Here is a 26,125-nt window from a genome sequence, read left to right on the forward strand (position 1 = left end):
AGAAAAAATGATATCGAGAGATTAAATAAATTTAAAAAAGTGGAAAGATAGAAAAATGAAGTGAACGAAAATTACTTCTTTACATGCATGAGAACATGTGACGAGGATTTTAACTGGCAACTAGCCAATCCCATTTAGGGTATCTAGAAACCGCATGTACATAACACTACTATACCGCATGTACCTACGCACTGTATAACTGTACTCGTACGTACTCTCACTGCTCACATAACATTTGCATATCTAAAAAGTTCATTACATGACGTGTTACGCATTCTGATCGACACCGGCTCGCGACGTGGAATTTCACCAAAACGACCGGATCTTTCATGAGTGGCAGCCGAAATGTTGCCAGGATTACGTGTGACATTTCTGTCGCTATCTGCCGTCCTATTCTTGCAGTTCTTTGGCGGCAAATGCGAAGGTAAATATCAATTTATGTTACTATAGTGTGTGTTGTACAATCATGGATGGTTGTACTAGTATGTAATGTATACATGTGCGAATGAATGTTCACAACATAAGCAGCCATATTCATGGCTGTGTGGGCGGCGCGTCGTTATTATTATTTCATCCAAGCTTCACCGGTTTAAATATGTTTCTTAAATTTAATGATGTTTTCAGCTCATACGCCATTAAATGTTTTAAGGAGAAATTGGAAACGAATGCGAAAATCGCCACAACAATTGTGTATACACAAATCGTCGCCGGTTTGACCTTATTACATTACAAGAGCTTAGTGGCGCGGTAATTGCATTGACAACATTGCGATTTTTAAGAAACCAAGAAGAATACAGAATGCTAAAAAGTACTAATATTTCTTAGGAACTGAATAATGGTCGCTGACTGAATATCACCCACGCCATGGAAACGAGATAGTCAAAAACGGCAAACAGCGAATTCTTATATCGCGGAAAAATTAATCAACACACACACGTGGTACGTCTGAGTTCTTTGGGTGCACTGCCCGCATGCCCTTGCCGCTGCCAACTTCCAGCAAATCGTGCACAAATCGCGTTCTATATGTGTGTGACGACAAATATTTTACATTTTGTGACCTTAAAGTATCAGTGTATACATTTTAAAGAGTAAAGCACTTTCTATCGGCATATCTGATTTTATAATGACCTTCTCCATTATTATGGTTTGTCACATGATTAGAACTCATTTGGCAGTCAGCGTCAGACATGTCTCGTCTGCACGTATAGCAGAGACAGAACGAGCAGAGAGGCCCATCAGACTGTCTTGACATCTCGCGAATGTTTCCCATTTTAAATTTGTATAACTTTGTAACAAAATTTGAAAAAAAGAATCAACAATTGTCACCGCCATCAAAACCATGTCCCACATTCCATTGTTATATCACAGTGTACATACATTATAGAAAGTTACATCACCCAGAAACTAAAAAAAAGAATAAAAAATACTGAACCCGTCAACCGTGCTACGAGGGTGATACCAATGAAGGGGGTGAACAGATCCGGAAAATATACCATAGTCGCCACAATTTTACTGAATTGTAACAGTTTACTAAACCGATGTATTGAATTAAAATATGACGCGATTGTGTAAACAGATACATCACACATGCAAAGACTAAAAACGACACACTATACATTATTTGACATTATGAAGTACAGTACTCCCAGAACGGCAAGGGTAATTACTGGATCATGAGTGGTCTATATGTCCGGTATTGACGCTGTCCGACCACGAGGTTGTTTTAGGCACACATGGTTGAATGTTTATAAACATTGTTATCTACAATTTATCGTAGGGGAGTATATGACCCCTTGTCATGACAATCAGACTATGTGGACGGCCGTGAGGCTGTCCCAGGTCATGTCAATCAGTTAACACACCCAGTCAGATGTACCATTGGATTGGAAAGAAATTCTTTATCATGTAATGGAGGTTTAGACGTTTTATATTACTTGGTTGGGTGGGATGTGGTGAGTGGGGTGGGGTGGGGTGGGGGTGGGGGTGGTGTCACTTTAAATATAAATGTGAACATATATCGATAGGGTTTATGTTGCATTGAAAATCAGGCTTATGTAAACAGAAAACAAAAGAAAACAAGAACAAAAGCCATACTAAAAACTAGATGAAACAAAAAACAAAAAAAGCCTAACAACAAGCAAATGCTAAAAAAACATGGGGAAAAAGACAACCACGACAAAAAATGAAACCACACAATTCAATAACTTCTGAATTGATTGGTATTTTGCACATGAGCAATAATTTAATAATTGAACATTTTGGGAATAAAACAGAAGATATATCACTTTGTTATGTATACCAGCCTGTCACATTGGTATGCAAGTCACTGCACCAGTAAGTAAGAGTGTATCTGGCACCAAAAATTGTCCCTTGATACCTGACTATACACTCTTCCAGCACATACAAGCAAGAAACTATGGTTCCATAGCATAAACGAGGTGATGCATGCAATCTCTCATCGTCATAACAACAGCCTATTTTACCACACCATCCAAAACACACCGCCATTTCACAGTGTTGCAGAAGAAATAACAGCTCTCTGTCTGGTTTGCGAGGATGACAATCTTTCTATAGGCTGGAAAACATTAAATTATACTACTAACTGAAATTACTACTGACACCAGTGTTTTTACTAAGGTTTGGAAACCATGGTAACAGAAAAGAAGGAAATCTGTAAAACTGGCATGGATAGGAAAGCTTGGTAAAATGACAGAAGAACTCACATAGGTTTTACCTAATTACCGTACAGTGTAATAAAAACACAGGACACCATTGTTGTTTTTAAAAAAAAAATGGTCAAAAACAATTTCTAGGTATTATTTTTCCATCTAGTAATGTTTCAAAGTGTATTTCCCTTATCTTGGGTTTACCATAAACATTGGACAGAGATATAATATAAGGAAGTTTTATCAACTGTAACCATAAAGTAACATTGCTTTGTATAACTTCTGGTTTCACTACGTCACACACAGTTCTGTTTCAGTGATCAATCGTAAGGATTCTTTGATTATATTGACAGAAAATATTCCAGGGTCTGTACACTTTTTTGCAATTTTTAGCAAAACATACATCCGATACAGAGATCACAATATCAAGTTCTGGAAATACTTGATACAGAGGAAGTATTGTCAGGATACATAGGAAGTACTTACTATGTGGTATATACTGGAAATGTAGGAAATCCTTGAAATTAAGGAAGTACTGGAAATATGGGAATATATAGAAATAGCCAAATATAGTAAACTACTAAGGCCTAAAAAAAAATTTGGTTCCGGTTACCCAACCCCACCTAGTTTTTCACGCCGACCATTAGCTTTATTTTTATGTTTTCAAGAAAAAAATAATAAAATCACGAAAATTGTGAAATCTCGCAATGAATAGTGGATGCGGAAACTGACATCAACTTAAAAAGACAATATATAACTGTTTTTCCAATCTGTAATGGTTGTACATCTGATAAGAAGAAACCAATAACACAGATACCATATGGAAAACAACGGAAAATATAACTACCTGAACTAGATACTCATATATATATATATATATATATATATATATATATATATATATATATATATATATATATATATATATATATATATATATATATATATATATATATATATATATATATATATATATATAGATAGATAGATAGATAGATAGATAGATAGATAGATAGATAGATAGATAGATAGATCTACCTACCCCATCTGTTCTGATATTGAATGTAACTGGAACCACACAATTTTTTTGTTGGGCCTAAATAGAGTATATTTATTATAACAGTGACAGAGATCTGTAGTGTACTGGTACTTGTACCCATTACTAGTAATTGTTAACATATTGGCAGTGTTTGACTTGTACAGATTAGCAATCTCCTACCTGTATCTATTATAGACTGTCATTATAAATTTGCTTGCTCATCGTTATTTAACCTTTTACAGTGACGGGGTCATTAGTCTATTACATCATAGCTTTAAAGGGGCATGTTTCAGTCCTGTGTCATATGAGTGTTTATCTGAATATTCAGGATTACATAGGATCATTCTTTTGTTTTGGGTCAACTATTTCTATAGCTCTGCCAAGCAACAGGTTTTCTTACCAAGATTGTAATCCTAAATTATCCAAAGTTGGTCTTTACATGTAACTTTCGTGCTACGGCCTGAAAAAAATATTGTTTGGTTCCGGTTACCCGACTCCCACCTAGTTTTTCACTGACAACCCTAACCTTTTTTTTTACGTATTCATGAAAAAAGTGAATAAAATTGTGAAAATTGTGAAGTCTCGCGAGAAATAGTGGATATGGAAACTGACTTCAATATAAAACTGTTCTTCCAATCTGTAATAGCTGTACATCTGATGAGAAGAAACCAATAACACAGAGACCATATGGAAAACAACGGAAAACATAAATAGCTGAAACACTCACACATGACAAAAAAAAAATCAATTAAAAAAAAAAAAAAAAAAAAAATCTACCTACCCCACCTATTCTAAAATTAAATAAGGAAACACACAATTTTTTTTAAAGGCCTGAATAGGCAGTACGTCCATCTAGTCCATATCTCCAGATAGTAGGCTTTATCTACAAGTCAGTGTTAAGATGTGTACACCCATCTTTATTTATTTATTTATTTATTTACTTATTATCCATTGTATATAATTAGAATTACTTACACAGAATTTGGTGTATTCAGATTGATGTTGTCATGACAACACATTAAGTTAATAGTTTGCTATCAAAAACTCTCAGCTTATCATTTAGTATATGAGAATTGTGTGTATAGGTTGAATCTTTGAATATGGAGTCAAACCATCAATTTTATTTGGTTCAAATGATGCAATCTCAAGTATGTCTGTCAGAATCTTTCAATAAGTGAATTACTATCTGTCTGATGTATGTCAGAATTTGTGAAAAGGGTTAGGAAATTGTATTTTCTGACCTACGCATTTTGTCAGAATCAATGAGCGAATAAAACACATCTGATGTCTGTCAGGAAAACAGGGAGGAAGAGAATTGTTTATTCCGGCTTATGTCTCTATGAAGCATTGAGTTTATAAAAGCATTTGATGTCAGTTACAGCGTATTTCAAAATACCGTTCACTGTCTCTGTTTGATACAGCCACACAGATCTCAATAAGAAACTGCTCATGCTACAGTGTAGCAAGATGTCAAATTTATTGCTACATTTTGTCTAAATGAAATAAATCATTTAAATGAACCTCCTGCAACAAGAGGCAGACATGTGGGTGCCAATGTTGTGACGTCGGCATTTAATGTCTTCATGGTGGCATGTCATTTCATTTCATTTAGACAAAATGTTGCAAGAAACTGTATTCATTCAATTTTGCTGTATAGCATGTGTAGTTTCTTATTAAATTTCAATAGCGTCTGCATAGTTGAATCAAACAGAGAAGCTGTCACGGTGATATTTTGAAATTTGCTGTAGAATCAGGGAATAGACCAACAGGAAGTGATAATCATGATAAGGAAAAAACACAAGTAGCTAAATTGTAAAGTAGTTGAGATGGAAGGAAGTAGGACTGCTTGGAAGATGTCTAAATTTCAAGAAATAGGCTACAGTAATTTCCTTTACTACTAATTTACTTTCCTAGTAATTTGTTGCCTAGGACATCGACATTTACTAAACTGTGCCAACAAAGATTAAAAAAACTCATTTTGGGCTCTGAAAAAACAATAACTTGTATGTTTTGAATACTGTGTTACTGAGGTGTTGATAAACTCACATCTGTTGCTAGGTGATATGGTTGCTAGGTAGTACATTTGATGATGTGGGATAGGCCTTGTCACTGCTGTCAAAGTTGGCATCTGTCCAACTTTAGTAATTAAGTTATTGGACCATGTCTGATTACTCTGAGCATGGAGAGCAAAATAAACATTGGCATAGGGGTTGCAGGTGGTGTGTGTGTGTGTGTGTGTGTGTGTGTGTGTGTGTGTGTGTGTGTGTGTGTGTGTCTGTCTGTCTGTCTGTCTGTCTGTCTGTCTGTCTGTCTGTCTGTCTGTCTGTCTGTCTGTCTGTCTGTCTGTCTGTCTGTCTGTCTGTCTGTGTGTGTGTGTGTGTGTGTCTGTCTGTCTGTCTGTCTGTCTGTCTGTCTGTCTGAGTGTATATGTATGCGTAAATGTGCTACTGTATATAGTGAGATCTTTTGGTGTTTGGATCTTTAATTGTCTCATTTACTAGTCTCACAAATCAGTAAATGCATATAGTGTGGTCACATATATTCATTATACATGTATTGTATACCGGTAACATTTTGTATCAAACTTCAAGGGCATATTTTTTTAATGTGAATCAATACATAGATTAAATTGATACACTTTAATAGTTTCAAAAAATTATCAGCAAAATACATTAGAGTCAAAGTATGAAGTATTTCTACTAAAATTGTTGTTCTTCAAATTGAAAACAATAACACTTTGTGGTCCTTTAAAAGTAAAAAATTAATTTACCTAGTATAGTGGTAACTGATATTTTGGGCTTACTTATAGTAAAAAACCACTTACTGAAACTATTGTTGCAATGTGTAGCAGACTACTTTTGTAAAAGTGAGTGATAAAGATAACTGAGGTGCCTAAGATTAGTGTACACGTAGAACCCAAAATCATACACTGTGAGTTATATATTATTTATTTGCCAGAGGTCGAAAAAAAAAATTTACATATCAAGTGAGGAAAATGAAATAATCAAGTAATCACATCGTCAGTGAGATCGTGGAAGTCAGCAGAAATTTCACCCTATTATGAACAGTTTGCTCTTTTGTTGTTGTGAGTCAAAATGATAAAAACTGGGATTTCTTGTAAGTCACCACATAGCAAGAAATAGGGGAACACCAAATTTTGGTGTGTCACTAGAAATTGTGTGTGTCAGTGGTGTGTCAAATTGGCTTAGAGGGCACACTGACCGTGAGTATTATAATTGAAGTAATGTCTAATCAATAGTTGAATTGTACTTTTTACTTGGTTTTGTGCTTTGTGAATTAAGTTGCATTGAGATTTTTTTTATAGAATATTAGATTAAATAATACAATGTATATCAACATGTCACATCGTTAGTTTTAGTTTGTGTCTTAGTAAGTCGAATCCGTGATTGCCAATATTCTGTATTTTATAACTTTTGAATAGGATTCATTAAAAAAAATACACATGAAAAATCGGGTTATTGCCCTCTACTGACAACATTACAGAATCACTAACATGCTAACCAGGAAATTAAATGTCACAAAATCAGCAAATATGAGAGTATAAATAATGAACTGTGAGCAATCAACATAGTGATAAGTGTTGAAAGTTAATCTAATTTTGAATTATAATAAAGTGAATATCAGAACTAGAATAAATACATGTATGATCATTTTTTTTTGGCTGTGGTTGTTAGATAATGTGCCATTGTATGTTCTCTGTCTGTATAGCATGATATGCAAACTTGACTACAATGGCACTACAAAAATGTACTGAACATTCTTTTAATAGCTGTAATCAATACAATATAACTCAACTGAGCACATGACTAGCATGTCGTGACAGTGAAGGACTGTATTCAAAACGAGAATGTGACGTATTGCAAATGTGATGAACTGCGTATTTAAATCTATGTAGTTGGCATACTCTAAATATTATAATCAAACGCCATTGTTCAATGAAACGCAACATTTTTGTTGTGAAGCAATGTGATAAATATTTTTTTTGTCATTGTGTATGCCCTGGGTAAGATTAAATGTGCTCGGTCCAAAAAGAAGTTGAAAAAACTGACATTTTGGGATTAACTTTTCATTCTCAGTGCCCAAATCCTCATACTTCTGAAATTTTCTGTGCTACTGAAAGATAGTCTGAACTATTTGATAGCACATTTATTAGTAAAAGGGCGGAACACCAAATACTGGTGTGTCACAAAAATATTTCATGTCACAGTGGCTGCCAAGTGGCTGTCAAATTGGTTGTCAAATTGGCATAGCTGTTTAGAGGGCATGACATACTGTCTACAAGTTGCCCAACAAAATATTTGAAGACAAATTTTACATACTTTGTAAGTTTTTGCCACCTGTTTGTTTTATTTTGAATAATTACTATTTCCATTACACACGTACACATGAATTGATTGTGAAATTTGGAATAAATAAATAGTGGCCATAAAAATATCCATAAAAAACATTAATGTACAACTTACAAGTGTCATACGCATGATTGGCATGGAAGAGGTTAAATGCTTATTTCATGGGTGATTCATAGTCATACACCATGGGGTCTCCCCATACATTGTACTGTACTGGTCTGCACTGGTTTATACCAGCCACCATTTTGATAGTACATGTAACCTGAATGACATACACACACAGTTCCCAATCTGTTCCATATTTTTATAAATTATGCATTTTATCGTGACCTGGAATGAACACCTTTTGATATCGTTGATAATTATTATTATGAATATTAATGATTTCCCTGTCCTACATAATGACATGTATAAGAATGGCATTGTTCTATTAATTAAACATTCTCGCAAACCAGAGCTGTTATTGTTTATGGTGCTGTAAAGGCAGCTCTGGTTTTGATGATGTGGTCTAATGTCAGTGTTATACAATAAACCTGAAATTTTCACTAAAGACTTATATTCGCATATTATTCACTGGAAAACAAAAACATGAAAAATAAATAGTGACTAAAATGCCTTCTTGTAGATAAACACAATGTACCAATCTGGTAATTAGTGAAAAATATTTTTTTTGTGTGTGTTTGTGTTACATGTATTTTTGTGTTTGTCCAGCCCATGCAGTCTGTAGACCTGGGGGAAACACAAAAATAACCCTACTTCATTTGTACTTCAGTGAAGACAACTGCATAGCCAATCATGAACAAGCAAATGACATCTGCCCCACATACACAGTTGCTCTAAAGTGCAACATAAAAAGAACAGTAACTGCCATAAATAGTAGACTGAGTGACATGTTTGTAGAGAATTTAAAAAGAAAATCAAATCGCGTCGTCACACCATTTTAAACAAACATTCCTGACCAGAAACAATTCTTTTTTTGGCCTTAATTACATTAAAGAGACACAACACACAGTTTACAAATGTGTTTTTGTTGATTTGACTTGTCAACTGCACTAAATGCAGTAAATAGAGTATTATATGTTTTTTTCTGTCAGACCACCAACAGTGTATTTACTTAAACTTGTTAAAATACCAGTAATTAGACATTGTACATGTTAACTGAGGTTTGATTGTATCCATAAGTAGTATAGAAACTGGTTGGAAGTGTGATTATATAGTGGGGGCACTGGTTTTAGGGTTTAGACCCAAAAATCAGTTTGATTAGATTAATTGTCTGATAATATATTTAAGCTACATGTATGTATAAATATATTTACTCACTGGTGATGTAATACTGTTCAGAGTGTAGTAGATATTACAGTTTAGTCATTTATATCAAATAAAACTGTTTCAAAATATATTCCAGTTGCACCCAGTGTAGCACTAATGTTTATTTAAGTTGTAAGTTGGTTATAATGTTGTTGATGGTATCCATGTGTACATTGTTTGACAAGTTGATAATATGTGGTTAACCAGTTTGTAAACATTGAATTAAATAATTAGTGTAATTTTCTGGCATGTAAACTATGGCAAGTCAATTAACAAATTGAATTATCTGTTGTGTATTGTTATCAAGCTATCCGGTTGTAGGTCATTTGGGAAGTTAACAAAATCAGCCTGTCTGTCTGTCTGTCTGTCTGTCTGTCTGACTATCTGTCTGTCGGTCTGTCAGTCAGTCAGTCACAAATAGAGTTAGTCATATCAGTCAGTCACTCAGTCAGTTTATCAGTCAGTCAGTCAGTCAGTCAGTCAGTCAGTCAGTCAGTCAGTCAGTCAGTCAGTCAGTCAGTCGGTCAATCAATCAGTCACTCAGTCAGTCAGTCAGTCAGTCAGTTGGTCAATCAGTCAGTAAATCAGTAGGTCAGTTGGTCAGAGTCAGTTTATCAGTCAGTCAGTCGGTCAATCAATCAATCAGTTACTCAGTCAGTCAGTCAGTCAGTCAGTCAGTCAGTCAGTCAGTCAGTCAGTCAGTCAGTCAGTCAGTTAGTCAGTCAGTCGGTCAGTCGGTCAATCAATCAGTTACTCAGTCAGTCAGTCAGTCAGTCAGTCAATCAGTCAGTCGGTCAATCAATCAATCAGTCAGTCAGTCAGTCGGTCAGTCGGTCAATCAATCAGTTACTCAGTCAGTCAGTCAATCAGTCAGTCAGTCAGTCAGTCAGTCAGTCAGTCAGTTAGTCAGTCAATCAGTCAGTCAGTCAGTCAGTCAGTCAGTCAGTCAGTCAGTCAGTCAGTCAGTTAGTCAGTCAGTTTTTGTTATTAAAAACTCTAAAATTTGGGTAATTATTGAGTTATTTGTCAATTCTCATGCAAATTTCAGTGTTGAGATAGGGTTCAACTTTATTGCAAGCATGGTGGGAGAGGGGGGCTGGGGGGGGGGGAGGTCAAATTCCAGGAAAATTTATCTAGGTAATGATAACACTCATTTCAACAACAAAAGCTCAGAGGGGACCGTCATTGAGTGTCAAAAGAACATCTCCCACACAGTGTATCACTATGTTACACGCTGACTATAATACTGTAGTTCAATCTGTCAGTGGTGTGTACATTGTATCAATAACGAGAGACAGGGCGTCATAACAGGAAACCAATGTTCTACAGACATCAAAGATGAGGGTTGGTATATCTATGGCAATAAATAACACAGACAGAGGTGATGGTATAACCTGCCTGTAGGCTATCGGTGAAACTATTTCATTCATTCAGAGACTGCAATGCAATGAATGAATACGTCTGTTGATATACAGCATTCCTTATCTATTGTATTGTACAGGTACTTCGAGACATAATCAGGGCTACTTCACTGTTAAAAGTGTTTCCCGCCATTTGTCATGTAGGTGTGGTGTTGTATTAAAGAGGGCTGTATTTCATCATCCATACTGTGTAACCATGGAAACCTTCCACCACGTGTAGTGTGTGTACGGGCATGCATAGTACCATAGTCCGGAATAACGTTTCTGTTTCATACAGTTTTTGCATGCTTTTTGTGAAAGAATTTTTATTACAGACTTGCTGCTTCAGTAATGAAACTATTGCATGATCAGGGCTGTAGTCGGCAAATCGAAGTGTCACATTTCATTTCTAATTTACCATTTCAAAGAAAATATTATTGTTTACCGACAAAGGAATGTTTAGACTTCACTTTCATTAAACTTTATGAAAACGATAGTCTAGTTCTAGACGGCCATGTTGTGATTTACACTACATTATCTGCACACTAGACTACACTGTATGTGTACATAGTGTGAAGATACACAGAACGCGGTCGTCAGGAATAGACTGTGAAAATCACTGAAGTACTTTTTTTAGGGCAGTAAAATTTCTCAGAGTTCTCTAGATGTTTTATACAAATTTACAAACCAAAGTTTAGGGAACTTTGACATGTGGAAATCTATGCCAGTCCCCCCCCCCCCCCCCCCAACACACACACACCAAAGTTCCCAAAGGTTAGCAAAACATCTGGCATAGCTAGACCTACTAAATTGTGTCTACAGTCATTGAGGTACATTTGTACATATTTTCAATGCCCCACCAGCTTTGACAGCAATACTTGGTGTCAACAGCCGAACTGTACTGTATATATTGAAAGAAACTCACTTTGATGAAATTTTACTCTTCCAACTTTAATTGCTTCCTTATTTTAATAAAAAAAGTTATTCTGAATAAAAAGGTTTTCTGATATGTTTGTTTAAATTCATCAAAATTGAGATAAAATTAACAGGAAAATAGGAACATTGTGTTGATGTGATTTAAAAAATTCCAACAATTCCCAATTGTTCAAAGTTTTCCTACGTAACAATGGACTTAATGAGTAGTTGTCTATGTGTTTTACTGGGGTTCTCCAACAAATTATTGTAAATTTTTAGTACACTCATGTAGATGAAAATGGGTCATAGTTCCAGACTGTCTCATGAAGTTAATTCAAATTGATCTATGTATTGTTTATTTAGTTTACAGGTTTCCTGTAAATTGACCAAAAATATTCACCACTTAGAGGCTGTCTAGAACTATAAAATATGTCATTTTTGTGTCACTCTCTCGCTGATTGATGAGTTGATGATTATCATGTAGATTTCATCATCTATAGATTTCATCATGAAGACCATTGACCTGCAGACCAGTAGTAGGACAAACTGAAAACTGGGTAGTTTTAATGCCCTACAACTTGTCCTGGTCTTACTAATATTATCTCAATTTTGGCCAGTATGTGATCATTGATAAGTTAGGATGTCATTTCTTGAACTGCTTGCGTATTATAACCATTGTTATTATTCATTTACCTAAACCTTACTGACTTACAAACTTTGTAAAGAGGAATTGATTTTATTGACTCACGCATTGTTCTGTCAATAGGTTCGACAAGTTTTATGTCAAAGCGGTTACTGCGTCTGAATAGAGAAGAAGACAGGTCATAGCCTAGATTCAGTGTCCTTGGGGTGATAGAGGTAGGGCCATGATCCGGTGTCCTAGGGGGTAATAGAGGTAGGGCCTAGATCCAGTGACTTAGGGGGTACTGGAGGTAGGGCCTAGATCCGGTGTCGTAGGGGGTAATAGAGGTAGGGCCTTGATCCAATGTCGTAGGGGGTAATGGAGGTAGGGCCTAGATCCAGTGTCGTAGGGGTAATGGAGGTACAATGTACGGCCTAGATCCGGTGTTGTAGGGGTAATGGAGGTAGGGCCTTGATCCAGTGTCGTAGGAGGTAATGGAGGTAGGGTCTAGATCCAGTGTCGTAGGGGGTAATGGAGGTAGGGCCTTGATCCAGTGTCGTAGGGGGTAATAGAGGTAGGGCCTAGATCCAATGTCGTAGGGGGTAATGGAGGTAGGGCCTAGATCTGGTGTCGTAGGGGGTAATGGAGGTAGGGCCTAGATCCGGTGTCATAGGGGATAATGGAGGTAGGGCCTAGATCCGGTGTCGTAGGGGTAATGGAGGTAGGGCCTAGATCCGGTGTCGTAGGGGGTAATAGAGGTAGGGCCTTGATCCAGTGTTGTAGGGGGGTAATGGAGGGTAGGGCCTTGATCCAGTGTCGTAGGGGGGTAATGGAGGTAGGGTCTAGATCCAGTGTCGTAGGGGTAATGGAGGTACAATGTAGGGCCTAGATCCGGTGTTGTAGGGGTAATGGAGGTAGGACCTAGATCCGGTGTCGTAGGGGGTAATGGAGGTAGGGCCTTGACCCAGTGTCATAGGTAATGGAGGTAGGACCTAGATCCGGTGTCTTAGGGGGTAATAGAGGTAGGGCCTTGATCCAATGTCGTAGGGGGTAATGGAGGTAGGGCCTAGATCTGGTGTCGTAGGGGGTAATGGAGGTAGGGCCTAGATCCGGTGTCATAGGGGATAATGGAGGTAGGGCCTAGATCCGGTGTCATAGGGGATAATGGAGGTAGGGCCTAGATCCGGTGTCGTAGGGGTAATGGAGGTAGGGCCTAGATCCGGTGTCGTAGGGGGTAATGGAGGTAGGGCCTTGATCCAGTATCGTAGGGGGTAATGGAGGTAGGGCCTAGATCCAGTGTCGTAGGGGATAATGGAGGTAGGGCCTTGATCCAGTGTCGTAGGAGGTAATGGAGGTAGGGTCTAGATCCAGTGTCGTAGGGGGTAATAGAGGTAGGGCCTTGATCCAGTGTTGTAGGGGGGTAATGGAGGTAGGGCCTTGATCCAGTGTCGTAGGGGGGTAATGGAGGTAGGGTCTAGATCCAGTGTCGTAGGGGTAATGGAGGTACAATGTAGGGCCTAGATCCGGTGTTGTAGGGGTAATGGAGGTAGGACCTAGATCCGGTGTCGTAGGGGGTAATGGAGGTAGGGCCTTGACCCAGTGTCGTAGGTAATGGAGGTAGGACCTAGGTCCGGTGTCTTAGGGGGTAATGGAGGTAGGGCCTAGATCTGGTGTCGTAGGGGGTAATGGAGGTAGGGCCTAGATCCGGTGTCATAGGGGATAATGGAGGTAGGGCCTAGATCCGGTGTCGTAGGGGGTAATGGAGGTAGGGCCTTGATCTAGTATCGTAGGGGGTAATGGAGGTAGGGCCTAGATCCAGTGTCGTAGGGGGTAATGGAGGTAGGGCCTTGATCCAGTGTCGTAGGAGGTAATGGAGGTAGGGTCTAGATCCGGTGTCGTAGGGGGTAATGGAGGTAGGGCCTTGATCCAGTGTCGTAGGGGGTAATAGAGGTAGGGCCTAGATCCAGTGTCATAGTGGGGTAATGGACCTCTTCCCCACAATTTACAGGACATTACAAACATGTATGTCCATACATATATGCACAGACCCTCCACCAATTTTGGTGGAGGGTCTATGCTATGTGAAACTGTAAGTGAAAGTTGATAGTCTCGGTTACCCAGACGCTCACCGCTTGAGGCTCTTTCTACGAGATCACCCAGACGAGAGTTTGCAGGGAAACCATGTTTCAACTTTCAACTACTATTTCTTCAAAGTCATAAAAAATGGGCTTACAAGGCCAACTAGACTGTAAGATACGCCATGACGTTTCGCCCTCACTGGCCTCCTCTCACAGGTAGGGGTTGGCCGTCATGGCATACCTTACAGACCAAAGGCCAACATGTAGGAACTAGACTAGGGTTCCCCGGCAACCTTAGCAAAAATACTGGTGGTCACTTTTCTTGTATCGTGAAATGCAATCTATACTGCCAAGTAATGTATTTATCTACATGTATTTATATTATATGTTGTGTTTTATGGGTAGTATACACAGGGAACCTTGCACACCCCTGTAACATTCATATACGTAGGACAGGGTTGTGCACATAGACTGTACCAGCTATGGGCACAATATTCCTCTAACAGCTCTGGCCAACACACTAGGTATAACATACCTCGATTTGACAGATGCGTATTAAACTAGTATGCCAACATCAATGTAACATGGATGTGAAAAAAAGTAGCAAGGCAGCACAGGTTTTTACAACCATTCCATGTACACGTACAAGAGCTTCTTCTCACAGCCATGTACCAGCTATGTTAGCAATGCTAGTCAGATATGAACAAAAGGGTTGCTACAGGATATTATTCCACCACAGCAAATACATGAATGTGCACACACAGACAAGTGACAACTGTGTGCTAGGTACATGTATGCAGTACACAGCGACATGTATGGTACTGGGATGTGCAAAACAGTCGTGGCACAGGGGCTGTATTGTGATGTGGGGCTACTCCCCTTATTTGAGTATATGTATATGTGCCGCCCTTTGGAGTGCGTTTTCTACATGTACCTATCCCTTTGGTTTGAAATGTAGTCTTTTTATTTTTCAAGCTGAAGAGTCTAAAATGGGGTCCACTGCATTATTTTTTATTTTGCTTGGTCAAAAATGTGATGCATTACCCTTTAGCCAAATCAACTGCCATTAATTGCCCAAAAATGTTGCCTTCTAAGGAAAATATATTTTGTCTACAGTTCTTAAGAATGTGTAATGGTCTAACATGGGGTATTGATTTTTGGTCAAAGTGGGTCTAAAATGGGGTATTGATTTTTGGTCAAAGTAGGTCTGAAATGGGGCCTGGGGTTTCCAGCACTGGCCACACACTCCTACCACTAGTACCAGAACTGGTCATTGGTACTGCCCCCCGGGGTGTGTGGTGTGGAGAGCATCTAGAAATAGTAACACCTCAGACCTCCGAACCATGCTACATTGTATGATCTATCAACTTTACCATATTAACTGTTATTCAGAGTACCCTCATAATGACCTTGCTAAATGACAAATGTGCAGACGTCATATATATGTATGTATGCACAATGACACATGATGTACATATAACAGGAAGTTTGTATTTGTTGATGTAATCTCCAAGGACCTGTCTCTTTCTTTACCTAACAGTCATTGATATCATATTTATTTTTGGAAAATTAAATACTTCATGATTAATGAGCTATTATCATGATACTAATAATATAGTAATAATAATTTGTGAATGGTGTTAAAGGCCAATGTTTCAATCCCAGGTTCTCGCATGCCATAAGGATTACAATGGATTATTGTTTTGTTCTGAACCAACTGTTCTTGTATCTTTACTAGACAACTGTTTTTCACATCTACATTTTAGTTCTTAGTGTTCGTGTTAAGATTAGGGAACCGTGGCAACAGAAAGGGGATTTGGTAAAACAGGCATAGTTTCCCTATACATTATACAATAATATGGGCTGGGAACAGTGGTGCAATGATTGTGGAATGCAGGTAGATTTTACCTGTTACCACTAATAATAAAAACACTGGTAGGGAACCCTGGTAAAATGACTGTGGAACTCAGGTAGATTTTACCTGTTACCACCAATAACAAAAACACTTGGTAGGGAACCCTGGTAAAATGACTGTGGAACTCAGGTTGATTTTACCTGTTACCACCAATAACAAAAACACTTGGTAGGGAACCCTGGTAAAATGACTGTGGAACTCAGGTAGATTTTACCTGTTACCACTAATAACAAAAACACTTGGTAGGGAACCCTGGTAAAATGACTGTGGAACTCAGGTTGATTTTACCTGTTACCACTAATAACAAAAACACTTGGTACTATGGTAGGGAACCCTAGTAAAATGACATGGGAACTTACATGTAGTTCGATTTTACATGCTTACTGCCCTAACAAAAACATTGTTTTATCTTACCTTGACATCTCTAATATACCTGAGTATCTAAACAAACTAATATGTAAGACACACTTTATAAATGGGAGATTATGTCAGATTTATTTGAATTCAGATTGTGGTATTGGAGATCTAAGATCTTAGCAGGAATGTTCATCGATGGTAATTTCTAATGATAATTGTTGCATGCTTTGACATATACTGCAATGGACAATGGTATTTTTTTAAAAACACAATTTATGTGTGTAAATATGAAAAAACGTAACAAAAACTTGATAAAGAATAATGAATAAAAGTGTCAAAGTTTGAGAGTCCAAGTATAGTACTACATATATATGTATATCATGTAACCAATATAACACATATTTATTTTAGTACATTCATTGACTTTCTATTTATTTTATTTTATTTTATTTTATTTTATTTTATTTTATTTTATTTTATTTTATTTTATTTTATTTTATTTTATTTTCACTGAGACTATATCAGTACGAACCAAACCATTCTGATCCACATATTTCTTATTTCAAGGGAATTATCCAAACTCCCTCCAGGGGTGAACAAATCATTTTGTGAACTGGTGGTCCCCAGACCAGTGCCTTAAAGAATCCAGTGGTCCTGCTGAAAAGAATTAGTGGTTCCAGGTCGCGCTAATGTGAAACATTAAATCTTGCCTATGAATCTGTATATTCAGACGACTTTTTAACATAGTTATTAATAGTAAGGTACTGTACCAGACAAGGTAAAATTTGTGTGGTCCGCCCAAAAAAATCACTAGTCCCGAACCCAGGACCAATGGATTTGTTCACCCCTGCCCCTCCCTTCAGTGGGTTTACATGACTACATGTACAGTATTATTATATTTAAAATTACACTGTCTTGTGGTATATTTTTGTTCTTCTCTGGACTATGGGTCTGTAATAAAGTATAAATAATAATAATAATAGACTCTATATAGATATAGACTTTATTCAAAAGAATAATGATGTTATGTCGTTACCCAGAGTTTCACGCTTCCTCAGCGATCATCAGATGACTGATAAAATTGGGATTGTCAATTTGTTCGAGGAAGCGTGAAACTCTGAGTAACGACTCATTCTTTTGAATTAAGTCAATAATGCTTTGCTGGCCTTTGTTTTAAAGTGAAGTACAATATGTTACCAATATTATAAATTATTTATATTTTGTATTAATATCATCTGTTCTATGGCAGGTCATGATTAACAAAGACAAAGTACATGTAACTAGCAACATGTGTGTATGTGTCATAGAGTGACTCGACTTTATGTACATTGTATGTAGCTATGAACTTTGAACTTGTGAGACTTTGAACGTTTTAACTTTTATCCCTTTTAAGTACATGTACGTATTCCTTTCACCTTTTTAGTTTTGTTCAGCGCCTTTGAGCAAACATTATTTGTTATACTGGCGCTCTATAAATATTATTATTATTATTATTATTATTATTATTATTATTAACAATGTTTATTAATTCATTGGTTCATACATTTATTGATTTATTGCTTCATTTATTGATTTATTGATTCAATCATTTTTCATCCATCCATCCGTCAATCCATCTAATTAATTAATTAATGTAACTTAGTGTATGTTAGCTGTGTCCCTCCACAGTTCTGAAGTACCACTGACACATACCAATTTTTTGAGTTGCACCAAACTTGGCTCTTACTCTACCAATTTTTTTATGAAAACAAATTTTTGTTTTTGTTTTCATTAAAAAAAGCTATACTGTTGGGCAATATATTCTAATTTATGTATAAATTGAATGTAATTAGCTAGTATACTGTTTATTCATTTACCTGATTGATAATGTAGATATGTTTATTATTTGTTTGTTTATTTATTTATTTGTTGATTTTGTTGTGTCTATAGTATTACTAACCTAAAAGGCCTGGTAGCAAATAAAAACTGCAGGGGGGGGGGGATAATTACATAGTGATTGACAGGAAAAAATAGAACACAATATGTTACAAATAGTCAACTTGGAATAAATTGGCTGGTAGTAAAGATTTTACAACCATGGTAACAGCGAAGGAGAAATACGTTGAAATGTACATGGTATATGCACTACAGTAATGTCAAGTATATTTCAGCATGATTACGCGAATCTGGTAAAGTGCCTTTTTCAACCCTGAGCCAAGTTTTACTTCCTCACGACTCTGAACAAAAACACATGCTACATATTTTCGTCTGAACCCAAGTGTCACAGTTCAGGACACAATCGTTTCCATGATCTGTTTTTAGCTACAGCTGTGATGAAAGTCTATATTTAAAGTAATTGCCATTTCAAGTCCTACTCTTTATACAGGAATTACGATTGCATTTTCTACTCCAGATGCCAGTCACGCACAAGAGAAAAACAGAGTAGAAATGGAAATTTGAGTTTTTAATTGCTTGATTGTTGGTGTAAAGGTATATATAATGCAGTATTGGCATGTAGCCATGCCGGAGAGGAACTTGCACAGCCATACTGTTAGCTATCCTATGGAATACAAATTTTGTAGACAAAATTAGTGAACTCGGTCATTGCACCTGTGTTTTGCTGTACACAGTTCATGAACCCTAGCCTGGGTACGATGCTGTTGAAATATATCGTTATAGCATTTGTAATCTTTTAATCTTGTAAGACGAGGGCTAAGAGGTATGACCAGCTAATGATGTATCTCGACAGTGCTGTAACAGGCCTGAAGGGAGGAAAGACTTGTAAAATTTGTACAGGGTTTCATACTTTGCAGTCTCTGTACCATGCAAGGTTGGAGGGGATACCCAGGTAAAATACCTCTTGGTACATTTTACCTTAACTTACTACTCCTAACGAAATCAATGGTACATGTAGGTAACCATGGTAACATGACTGGGAAACACAGTTAGACTTAAACCTACATGTACTAATTGCCACCTTTAAATAAAATACTGGTAGAGAATCCTGTTAAAATGACTGGGGAACTCAGGTACATGTAGATTTTACCTACTTACCAACCGTAGCTACAAATGTAATTGACCGGTTGGGAATACAGTTACATGTAAAATGACTTAGGATGGAACTTGGGTAGATTTTAGCTAAACATTTGTAACTTACCACTCCTAACAAAATATCAGTAATAAAGGAATGCAGGTAGAGTTTATACCCTAATACCACTTGTTAAAACAAGACTTTACAATGTGCAGCTTGACTTGACATACTGGTTTGATAGTAGAGCTCAGAGACTTGGCTATCTGACTTGACATACTGACTTGACAGTATAGCCCAGAGACTTGGCTATCTGACTTGACATACATGTACTGGCTTGATAGTATAGCTCAGAGACTTGGCTATCTGACTTGACGTACCGGGTCAATAGTATAGTCCAGAGACTTGGCTATCTGACTTGACATACTGGCTTGACAGTATAGTCCAGAGACTTGGCTATCTGACTTGACATACTGGCTTGACAATATACGTGTAGCCCAGAGACTTTGCTATCTGACTTGTCATACATGTACTGGCTTGATAGTATAGCTCAGAGACTTGGCTATCTGACTTGACATACTGGCTTGACAGTATAGCCCAGAGACTTGGGTATCTGACTTGACATATTGGCTTGACAGTATAGCCCAGAGACTTGGCTATCTGACTTGACATACTGGCTTGATAATATAGCCCAGAGACTTGGCTATCTGACTTGACATACTGGCTTGACAGTATAGCTCAGAGACTTGGCTATCTGACTTGACATACTGGCTTGATAGTATAGCCCAGAGACTTGGCTATCTGACTTGACATACTGGCTCGAAAGTAGAGCTCAGAGACTTGGCTATCTGACTTGACATACTGGCTTGACAATATACATGTAGCCCAGAGACTTTGCTATCTGACTTGTCATACATGTACTGGCTTGATAGTATAGCTCAGAGACTTGGCTATCTGACTTGACGTACCGGGTCAATAGTATAGTCCAGAGACTTGGCTATCTGACTTGACATACTGGCTTGACAGTATAGCCCAGAGACTTGGCTATCTGACTTGACATATTGGCTTGACAGTATAGCCCAGAGACTTGGCTATCTGACTTGACATACTGGCTTGATAGTATAGCCCAGAGACTTGGCTATCTGACTTGACATACTGGCTTCACAGTATAGCCTAGAGACTTGGCTATCTGACTTGACATACTGGCTTGACAGTATAGCCCAGAGACTTGGCTATCTGACTTGACATATTGGCTTGACAGTATGGCCTAGAGACTTGGCTATCTGACTTGACATATTGGCTTGACAGTATAGCCCAGAGACTTGGCTATCTGACTTGACATACTGGCTTGACAGTATAGCCTAGAGACTTGGCTACCTGACTTGACATACTGGCTTGACAGTATAGCCCAGAGACTTGGCTATCTGACTTGACATACTGGCTCGATAGTAGAGCTCAGAGACTTGGCTATCTGACTTGGCATACTGGCTTGACAGTATAGTCCAGAGACTTGGCTATCTGACTTGACATATTGGCTTGACAGTATAGCCCAGAGACTTGGCTATCTGACTTGACATACTGGCTCGAAAGTATAGCCCAGAGACTTGGCTATCTGACTTGGCATACTGGCTTGACAGTATAGCCCAGAGACTTGGCTATCTGACTTGACATACTGGCTTGACAGTATAGCCCAGAGACTTGGCTATCTGACTTGACATACTGGCTTGACAGTATAGCCCAGAGACTTGGCTATCTGACTTGACATACTGGCTTGACAGTATAGCCCAGAGACTTGGCTGTCTGACTTTACATACTGGCATGATAGGATAGTCCACAGACTTGGCTATCTGACTATACAGACTGGCTTGACAGTATAGTCCACAGACTTGGCTATCTGACTTGACATACTGGCTTGACAGTATAGCCCATAGACTTGGCTATCTGACTTGACATACTGGCTTGACAGTATAGCCCAGAGACTTGGCTATCTGACTTGACATATTGGCTTGACAGTATAGCCCAGAGACTTGTCTATCTGACTTGACATACTGGCTTGACAGTATAGCCCATAGACTTGGCTATCTGACTTGACATACTGGCTTGACAGTATAGCCCAGAGACTTGGCTATCTGACTTGACATACTGGCTCGAAAGTAGAGCTCAGAGACTTGGCTATCTGACTTGACATACTGGTTTGGACAGTGCCGTATAGCTCAGAGACTTGGCTATCTGACTTGACATACTAGTGTGATACCATATTGTTCTGGCAAACAACATAAACCAAGTCAGATAGTTGTACTTGTAGTATATTTTCTGAATCTAAAGTGCACCCCTCGCATCGCTTTCTCAGAATATTAGATATCTTTCCCATCATTTACTGAGAATATTCGATATGTCTCCCATCATTTACTCAGAATATTAGATATCTAAGTAAACAGAACATAGAACTAGGTTACATGGAACTCAGTCAGTGTACTTGGAAATGGAAGTAGATGTCACAGTTAGTGTGGAAATGATGAAATAGACACCGTGTGAAGTGTAGGTTGTTTAGTACGAAATAAGGGTGGGATAGGCTATAAATGTCAAAATAATTTGATGTATTGATTTAATTTCCAGATACACTATTTAGGGTGTGTTTAGTTGATAGATGTGTAACGGTTTTGTGAAAGAAATAAAGTCTAGATAAATTATAATCTTTAAATTTACTTCTCAGCCGTAAAATTGGCACACGCTGAGTTTAGCAACAGTCAATGGTACATACACAGCTTGAGTCGTTGATTAGTTTTGCACCTCAGAGGACCTTTTGAAGAAGTTTGAATTAGAATAAATGAAACGGTGAACTGTTATGAACTTCTTTGCGATAGTTTACAATAAGATTATGAATATTATGATTAAAATGGTTTTGGTATGTTTTCGGTGGCAAGTATAATTTAAATAAAACATATCTTCTGGCGTTGTTTGCACATTTAATGACATACATTGTAAGAAGAGTTTCCCGGACTTTGTAGGTACATGCACCAAATTAATGTTTGTCATCAATCATACTATACACAAACTAAGTTGTCATCTTTGAACAGAAAATATGGATTATATATCCATGTTGTACGACTACACTACTACTACATTGTACATAAGGATAATCTCATAATTGTGTCAGTTTCACTAGTTCTGTGGTGCTCAAAATACGAGTTCCAAAACGTCTCAAATTGCCATAATTATTTTCCCCAATTTTTCAAAATATTATGCTTTAGGAGGTATAATTTTTATTATTCTCAATATTTTGCTTTATTGAGCCGGAAAATACTGGTGACCAAAGGGTTGAATTGAATTGGAATTCATTCCCCACAAAAGAGATAAATATACATATAAGACTCTTATTAAGAGTAAACATTAACAGCCAAAAAAGAAAACGATTCAAAGTTGTCGTTGGTCTAGAAAATAGTTTTGAGAAACTAATCGAGCTAGCCACCCAATTTCAAGAGTGTCAATTGCATATCAAACTGTGGTGACGGCAGTTGTTCAAATTAAATAACGGTGCTTACAAAAACTACTAAAGAGAAAAAAAACAACAAAACAAAAACCCCAAAACAAAAAAAAAGACTATTGTCTAGTGAATCGTAGTGACAAGTCCCTGTACATGTACATGCAGGTCACTCATATTTTCCTTGGTTGAAGAAAGAAAAAAGCTTGGAGATAATATATATATACCATAATTGGCATGTATTAATATTGTTATACCTGAATATTAGGTTTAAATTATGCCAACAGCAAATAATGGTTATGTACAATACTACATGTATGCTTCTGTAAGACTACTATGGCAATACAATGTAGTCTAGTTCCTATATTATGCATTACGATTACTACCATCATGCGTAGGGAATGTCCTTATTCTAGCACAAAAATCTGTGCTACCCCCGACTGTGTTCATATAAACGTGATGATGTTATCGCGCTTCCACATGATTTTAGTTTGAGACTGGCGAACTGGAGTTAGTTCGGTTAATGAACAATTGTCTAAAGGAACTAACCAATTGTAACTGTTTGTAAATTTGCAATGGATTACTACTGACATGTCGTTTACCCTTCAATTACTAATGACGTGTCATTTACCCTTCATGGGGGGGGGGGGGGCACAGATTTCTGTGTTAGAATAAGGACTTTACCCATACATGTATGTGAGTGGAGATAATGGTAGTTAATTGTAACGCGTTGTATAGGAACAAGACTTATTACAACTTATAATTTGTTAATCTGCAGCAAAAATTGCATGATGTGAAATGAATGAGACCATATGTACAAATGCACACATAGTATTATAATGGTGAAGACCAGTATAGTACAAGTGACACTACTGTTTACATAGTGACATATTGTTATCTGGTTTGCTAGACTGCTTAGTTGTGGTATTTCTAGTCACTCTAATTCTTGAAGTGTGGAAGATGTCCTTGAATGACACTCGTGACTGAGTACCATTCCATGTTACTATAAATTATAATTGCTGGCAGTGGGTCCATGTCCTATTCTTAATTGCTTAAAGTGAGGCCATGGCCCTGTAGTAGGCCCTCAGAAATAATGACCTGAACATCTGTGTGTACTAGTTACTTTACATCATATGTACATGTATGATGGCTGGGTTGAAGGGATATCATAGTACAAGTCTGTCTGTCTATTTCTTTTGTATTCAGTTTGTATATTTGTATCGTATGTTTCTTTGAAAGTGTAGCTTATTTTTGTTATCTGGTGAAATAAATTTCATTCATTCATTCCTTCATTCCTTCCTTCCTTCATTCATTCATTCATTTATTCATTCATTGTCTGTCTGTCTGTCTGTCTGTCTGTCTGTCTGTCTACTGTTCTGTCTGTCTGTCCATCCATCTATCTATCTGTCTCCATAACATGTCTGTCTGTTTGTCAGTCTGTCTCTGCCTACCGTGACATGTCTGTCTGTCTGTCTGTCTGTCTGTCTGTCTGTCTGTCCATGTCTGTCTGTCTGTCTGTCTGTCTGTCCATGTCTGTCTGTCTGTCTGTCTGTCCATGTCTGTCCATCCATCTATCTGTCTGGTCTGTATGTCTGTCTGTCCATCTGTCTGTCCGTCCATCTGTCCATCCGTAGTAATGCATAAATGTTAACTTTTTACAGAGTACATGTATAGTCTGGTACAGGCTTCCTGATTTGAATAAATGAATGAATTTGAATAAATGAATATTAATCAACTTTGAAATGGCAATGAAACACACAAAGAAGTAAAGAAAGAATGAATACAAAATATAAACCTATACTGCGTATGTGATTGAAATCAATGTGGTAAAAGAGGAAGTCAGTGAAAGGAAACTTTTAGGACAAAAAAAAGGGAAATTGTTCACAAAGGAATGTTTTCTATACTGTGTTAAAAAGATACGTATCCCCTGTTTGTTTTATACATATGTATTGTACCATCCACTGTATCCATGGAAACTGAAAGGAGAAGTATAAGTGAGATCTACATGTAGCCAGAATGTGATGCAACACAATCTTACGAATATGAATATGAACATGAAAAATTTGACTATTTCGCAGAATATGAATTCAGTTTGATAAATTGTAAGAATATGAATGTAAAAATAACTTTACATGTATAATTCTAAGATCAAAATATGAATTGAATTGATGTATCCCAGTCATAAATTGATAGAATATTAACATAAAAATAGCTACAATTCTGACATCAGAATATGAATGGGATTGACCCATCACAATCGTAGGAATGTGAACATAAAAATAACTTTACATTTGTAATTGTTCATTAGATTGTGAATTGAATTAATTTATCAGTGACAAATTGTAAGAGGTACATGTATCTCGGAATATGAAAATAAAATTATCATCTTTGGAATATGAAAGTACAAATTACTTTACTATTGTAATTGTTCATTAGATTGTGAAGTCAATTGATTTGATTGCTGAATTATAAGAATGTGAACATGAAAATAACTTTACTATTCTGACATTAGAATATGAATTGAAATAATATATCATAGTCTTAGGAATATGAACATAAAACTAATTTTACTATTCTAACATTACAATATGCTTTGATATTGCAGTAATTAATCCTAAGAATATGAACATTCATTCTCGCAACAACAAAATTATTTTACTATGCCTTTATAGTTATGTACATGATCTTTTCAGTGTCACAAGCACACGCGTGGTGTATAAACCTACAGGTACTAAATATTCCAGACAAGCTCCCTAACTCTCCAGAGGATTAAGTCCAGTATGATAGCTAAATTTTGTTGTTGTGAGTCAAAATGAGAAGAACTGGGACTCGTGAGTCACCACATAGTTCATGTAAGAGATGGGGAGACGTCAAATTTTGGTGCGTCAGGAGAAATTGTGTGCACCGGTGGTGCGTCAAATTGGCTTATAGATGGCACACTGATTAAGTCTATGTCTATATGGTGTT

The 26,125-nt window shown here is 37.2% G+C and overlaps 1 protein-coding gene across 1 annotated transcript in view; it reads left to right on the forward strand.

The window, feature by feature from the left end:
- The first annotated feature begins 258 nt into the window (after positions 1-258).
- Positions 259-26,125, forward strand: part of LOC144450607 (prolow-density lipoprotein receptor-related protein 1-like) — a 57,302-nt gene continuing 31,435 nt past the window's right edge. The window contains exon 1 of the mRNA XM_078141251.1: positions 259-424. Within this exon, the coding sequence (XP_077997377.1) occupies positions 346-424 (79 nt within the window). The 5' untranslated portion in view covers positions 259-345. The remainder of the gene's footprint in view (positions 425-26,125) is intronic.

The sequence above is a fragment of the Glandiceps talaboti genome, chromosome 20, assembly GCF_964340395.1.
Source record: "Glandiceps talaboti chromosome 20, keGlaTala1.1, whole genome shotgun sequence".
Taxonomy (NCBI): Eukaryota; Metazoa; Hemichordata; class Enteropneusta; family Spengelidae; genus Glandiceps; species Glandiceps talaboti.